General features: G+C 41.1%; 1 protein-coding gene across 1 annotated transcript; it reads left to right on the top strand.

The window, feature by feature from the left end:
- Positions 1-698: 698 nt before the first annotated feature.
- LOC113408631 (signal peptide, CUB and EGF-like domain-containing protein 2) lies at positions 699-4283 on the top strand (the record flags this gene model as incomplete). Its single annotated transcript, XM_026661981.2, has 5 exons — positions 699-793; positions 1426-1512; positions 2232-2336; positions 3563-3718; positions 4080-4283. Coding segments are annotated over exons 2-5 (550 nt in total), but the record flags the coding sequence as incomplete, so codon positions are not given.
- Between the last annotated feature and the right edge of the window lie 1829 nt (positions 4284-6112).

Raw genomic sequence — 6112 nt, 5'->3', positions numbered from 1 at the left:
CCATTACAAACATTGAATCTATCTCCCTTTGTAAGTATTTTCACACTTGCTTCTTATCAAACTGTCTGTACTGAGCTATCTTGATTATCACTTCAAAAATTTTTTTTCTCTTACTTAATTGGCCTCTCAGAGTTGGTAAGACAACTCCCACCTGTTCATGCTCTCTGTATGTGTGTATATATATCTCCTCAATATATGTTTCACTCTATATGCATCCGAAGAAGTGGGTTGTAGCCCACGAAAGCTTATGCTCTAATAAATTTGTTAGTCTCTAAGGTGCCACAAGTACTCCTGTTCTTTTTGCGGATACAGACTAACACGGCTGCTACTCTGAAACCTGTCATTGTTGAAACAGGTGAAAAACAGGAGATACTTTGAGGGGTTTTGGTGCTTTCTTTTCTGTGCTTTTATCTAGGCTTATTCTTTCATTCTCTTTTGTGCTTTCCTGCATGAAAAAATATGCTGGGATAATTTTACGTGAAAGGAAATTACACATGTTTTTGATCCGTGTGTGATTTTTTTTTGTTAGTTCCCTCCCACTTCTCTCTGTACAGAATGTTAATTGCATGGATGCAGTTTGGTATCAGTTATGTGGCAGATGTAGCTGCAAGTCTGTGTCTCTGTGAATGCAGATGTTTTACTTCTCCCATGAGTGTTTGTGTTTTATCCTGTGTAGAGATAGAGGGGTCCCTGCCCGATGATACATCACCCAAAGTATTGCTGTCCTGTATAAAGAGTGATGGGAGTGATAGGTGCATCTTAAACTGTCCCTCCGAGGTACATTTGATTTCTGGTAAGTCCAAACAGAACAAAACATAAGGCTGTTCAATATGTGCTGCTATGTAGAGAATTTAAGAATAACAATACTTACTCTTGTGAAAGCCTGTAATAAGTAATGAAAAAAAGAGAAACTTTTTCGGTTTATATAGGGATTTTCAGGTCCCTGCCAGAGCCCTAGGAATCCCCCTCTTTCTGTCTTGTATAACTACTCTACCCTCAGATCCCCCAGATCATAACAGTTGTTCTCTTCGGTGAAGAGGATTTGATAGAAATCCCAGTGCTGTCCGTGCCATTCCACAACTGGCCAAGGTTGTTCAGGGATGTGAGGCACTCCATCCTCTGCATCTGAGCATGCTGCCTGCATGGCACTCCCAGCCCCTGTGTCCAGGGGAACAGGAAACAGGACCAGCCTTTGGTTAAGGACCACGTACAGACAAGAGGGCAAAGCCACATTTATATCTGACCTCTTTTAAAACATTGATTATTTAAAAAAATGCAGGTAGTTACCCCAAGCTCTGACTTTGGAAAAAAAGGGAATAAAGATCAGTAAACTACCAATGTCTTAAAACCTGTGTGGATATCCCCAGTCTGTGTGTGCAGCCTGCATCCTGCCTTTAACGTCTGCCTGTATAATCTATCCGTTAGGAATGCAAGACGCCTACACTCTTACCTGTGGCAGCTCTTCTCAGCTTAAGAAAAAACAGCAAAATACAAATGAATCTACTTGCCTGGGTAATTACTAGACTTACATGCTGCATGACTTGGCTCATCTCTTGTAGTAGGGCAGTGTAAAACGGGTATATTATTCAGTTTTTGTGGTGTTCTCTCTTTCAGTTTACCACCTTAATTTTTGCTTCCTCTTCTTTACCCGAGTGTGCACAACACACATACAATGACCCTCCTCAAAGTCCGTGTGCTGCTTCAACAGCATCTCCCACATTCCTGCAAATGAGAATACAGAAAAGGGTCAGTAGCTAAGGTGAACAGCGGAGCTGAGGATTTAGGTGCCTCTCTTGAGGCACCCAGGTGGAAATATTTTGGCTACATATAACATATAGCTTGTTTAGCTGAATAGTAAAATGTATAAAGCATTTGGGAGCTAAGTGGATGAAAGGTGCTACTATAGATAAGTGTAGGGAGACAGATTCTCAGCTGGTGTTAAATGACATATCTCTTTTGAGTTCAGTGAAGCTGAGGACCTTGCCCTATGATCGTTATTGTTCCTGGTTTGTTAAATCAAATATATCACAGCTTGTTACTCCAGTTCTAGTTATAAACTAACTTACCAGCCGAAGAAAACTGGTATCCAGCTCTGCCCACACAAAAAGCAGCATTTTAGTGATGGATAGTTTTACAGGTTATAATGTCATTTTAGTGACTTGCTTGACATTGCCTTAGTATTTCCAGTCTTTCTCTCATTGAAAGTCACACTTCCTTGTTTCTCTCTGAAGATACCTCAACCATCAAGACAAGTGTAACCTTTAAGTTTAATGAAGGAACATGTAGTTTGAAAAAGACTGAGATGTTTCGAGAAGGTCTGCAACAGATAATACCAGGTAAGGATGTATACATGAAAGTAAGCAGGCTAATGCTGTAATTCAGGGATTCTGAAACATTTTCATGGCATGGGCTGCATCTTAATAGTCCGAGAACTTTGCAAACTGCCTCTCCTTGCCCTGTTGATCCTATGGACCATGCCTCTTCCCAGTCACGTGTCCTGCCTCCTCTGACTCCCTGGGCCCTGACCTGAATGATCATACTGTGTCCCTGATGCCACATTGAAGAAGCTCCTGGCTTTTCTCCTTCTGGTGACTGTGGTCCCCAAGGTTGACTCCTGGTTCTCTTCTCTTCCACTTATGCAGCAGTAGGTCCTAATGGACACAGCGACAAGGCTGGCTCCTCCCACTTGTTTCCCGCTTCTTTCTGGTGAAAGGATGAGCTGGAAACCTGTAAAGGCAGCTGGAAACAAGGGGGACTATGTGTTCTGCCCACAGGGCACTGTTTGAGATGAGTCTGAATATTCTTTATAGTGCAAACAAGATGCAGAATGAGGACTCAGCACGTGGTCATATCATGGCAAATTTTTTACTCGATTGAATATGAAGAATCAGATCAGCATGTCAATTTGTTTGGCTTTGAAAGAATAGGAGTGATCATCTGTACTACACACTTAGCAAGAACATATATTTATCTCAGAGCCAAAACGTGCTCAGGATGTTTCCTTAAATTGAACTCGCTTCCTTAGGGAAACTTTAAACAATAGTATCTGTAAGGCCTGTGCATACTGGGACCAGGCCCAGTTGTGTGGAAAAACTGTGGTAAGCTAGCATAGCTTTCACACACTCTCAGACCAGAGCAGGCAAGAGTTTTTCCCTTGAAAACTGTACTAAAGACTAACCTGTTCTGTGCAGGGAAAACCTGAAAATGGTTCTAATATGTTTACACAGACCAAAAAAGATACACTAGGACCCTGCTAGCGGCAGCTACATTTAAGCCATTTGGTAGCTTTAGCAAGGTTCTAATCTCAGTGTGGACAGTCCCTTATGTGCATTGAGGCCAGATCCTCAGCTGGTGTAAGTTGCTATTGGTCCATTGAAGTCACTGAAGCTACAGCAAAGTACACTAGCCAAAGATCCAGCCCAGTTGCTTGTAGTTTATTAGCATCTGGAGTTAATCATTTAGTCCCCTAGCAGTCTTCATAACAAAATATTTACTGAGCTGTAGTGAATGTCCAGTAACATAGTTGGCCAAGCTTTCGCTTCCTTTAATTTTGTTCATACAGATAATCATAACTCAGTAATGGAGAGCTTCTACTATGTAAACCTAAAATGCAGCTCTGGCAAGAAAGTTCTCGGAGCCGTCAGCAGACCCACGACAGCTAAAGAAATGTTTATCACAGTGGACTTTGAGCTTGAAACAAACCAAAAGGAGGTGACAGGTTGGTTGGAGAACAATCCAAAATGCAATGGAAGGCTTCTTGCAGTTTGATCCTTAATTTCTTTCTTTCACTTTCATCTTTATGCAAAAAATAATAATACAAAAAGTATCTCCTGTTTTGAAGCTTCATTTTACTGGTTTGGAAAGTATGATATTTATGCCTAGTCCCTAAAATCATTAAAAATTGTCCGTTTGTTAATTTTCTTCTGGCCTGCTGGTGTTCTCCTTAAAGATTTCACCCCGCGTCACACAGTTTGCATTCTCAGTTGTTTGCATTGACAGTGTTTTAAACCAAATATTCTCGCAACTGTCATTTATACTGAAGTTCTCTGCTCCTAATTTTCATCCTTGTTACCTTGTAGACACATGTGATTTGAGCTGTGCTCGAAAAAGGACTGAGAAGAGACTCCGCAAAACAATTAGAACCTTGCGGAAGGTAATCAACAGGGAGCAATTCCATGTTCGTCTCTCTGGTATGGACCATGAAGTGGCCAAAAAGTCTCCCAGACTCTTGAATCTACAGGAGTTCTGTGGCATGGGACAAATGCGTGTGGATAACAGATGTGGTAAGCACAGTGTGAAACAAACCTAACTTTGGGACAAACCCCTTTGCATCCGTTTCAGCATCTTGCTCAGGATTGGTGAGCACTGAGGAATGGGGAGAGAATGAGGGAGCTTCACCAGAGTAAAAAAGGAAAACAGTATAGGGAGGTGTAAGATATTGTGCACAGTGGGAATTTATGTTGGGCTCAGAGCATGTGTGATTGGGGTAACAAAGTAGAGCAAGTACTCTATTCTGCACTCCCTGCTAGATGACATATTGCCTATAAGGAGTTAGGAAGTGGGGATAGTATTGATCTTTAATTGTCCTTGTAGTTTACCAAATATGTTTTTTAATTGTGATGTTAATGGGTTTTGCTGTGAGTCTCACTTAGTGTCTGAATATGCAAATATATCATCTTTATCTAGTCCTCAACCCAAAACAGATTTTAATGAAATTACATTCTCTTTGCTAGTTGAGGCCTTGTGTGACAAAGACGCTTTACAGCTGAGTTATAAACTCACAGAAAGCCGGGTTTTTATAGGGGAACACCGAGCAAATCTTAATGATCTTGGCACTAGTGGGTGCCACCATTACGCGGCCAGTGATAAATGCTTCCAAAGGACAAAGGTTTAGGGAGAAGGGTCAGATGTTATCTTAATAGGGGCCTAATGACCATGACGGCTAATTCAAGTCGCACAGTGTATGCAGTATGTAACTGCTATTGCAAACCAATAAGCCTTTAAAATGCTTGTCAAACTAAATTTGACTTTTTGTTAGTGCGTCTTCCAGCAGCAACCCTTTTCTGCTCTGGATGTGCAAACTCTGGAAAACTTGGAAGCATCTCTGAATTTCATATAATTAAGAAAATGTAATTAATGGTTAAACACCTTTTTGCAAGGAGGCCAGGTCCAGGGGAGCTGGATGTACACAGCACCCAAACTGCTCAGGAATGTCAGAAATGAGCTGGAAGTTTCATTTCATTCTTAGTAGCTTTGTAATAAGGCTGGGCAAAGCTTTGGGTGCTTCACTGACTGTGGATATTGAAAAGTTTTCAAGTCTTTCTAGTGGAGAAAGGAGGGGAAAGTCCCTTCAGGCCTTCTGGAATCTGTGGTGCAACAGAGAGTTGGGGAGGGCATGGGCGTTTGATATGGTTGTTCCCTTCTTCATGTTCCGTGCTTTGAGTGAGCAGTTTATGGGCATAGCTCATATGGACAAATGATTTAAGGGACGGCAAAAACTGGCTAATGATTTCCAACATGTGAGGTTTTACCAGATAATTACCCTCATACCACTTAAAAAGCCAATCATATGTTTCCTCTCCTCATACCCATTTCACAGATCTCTATTGATATCATATCATATACGATATTTATATGCAACATCCTTCATCCTGATATATGTCAAAAGGCTTTGTGAACTCCATTCATACAGCAACTCTGAAATGCAGCCACTTTTGCCTGTTGACTACAGTTAAAGGCAGAAAAAGCAAAAAACATGGTGCTATAAACTATGACGTTTTGGGTAAGAGAGACAAAACATACTTAACTTGAGACAGTATGTCAGCTTACAAGCTGACTGAATTAATCTGACTGGAGAAAGATAATGGTGCTTAGCTAATATGGCGATGAGCAAACTAGAAATACCCTAGGGCAGATTGATTGCACACAAAAAATCAGAACTCCTATGGCTAAACTATGTCCTGATTTTCTTGGCGACCATTTTCTATCATCCAGACCTGTAGTGAGTTAGTTATAAATAGGAACTGGGACATGCAGACCCATGTGAGAGGATGTGTGTAATTATTACAAGAATGATTAAAGGTCTTGAGAACATGACCTATGAAGGAAGGCT

Source organism: Terrapene carolina, unplaced genomic scaffold (genome assembly GCF_002925995.2).
Source record: "Terrapene carolina triunguis isolate 2854851 unplaced genomic scaffold, T_m_triunguis-2.0 Scaffold20805, whole genome shotgun sequence".
Lineage (NCBI taxonomy): Eukaryota > Metazoa > Chordata > Testudines > Emydidae > Terrapene > Terrapene triunguis.
This window is presented reverse-complemented; position numbering and strand designations above follow the sequence as displayed.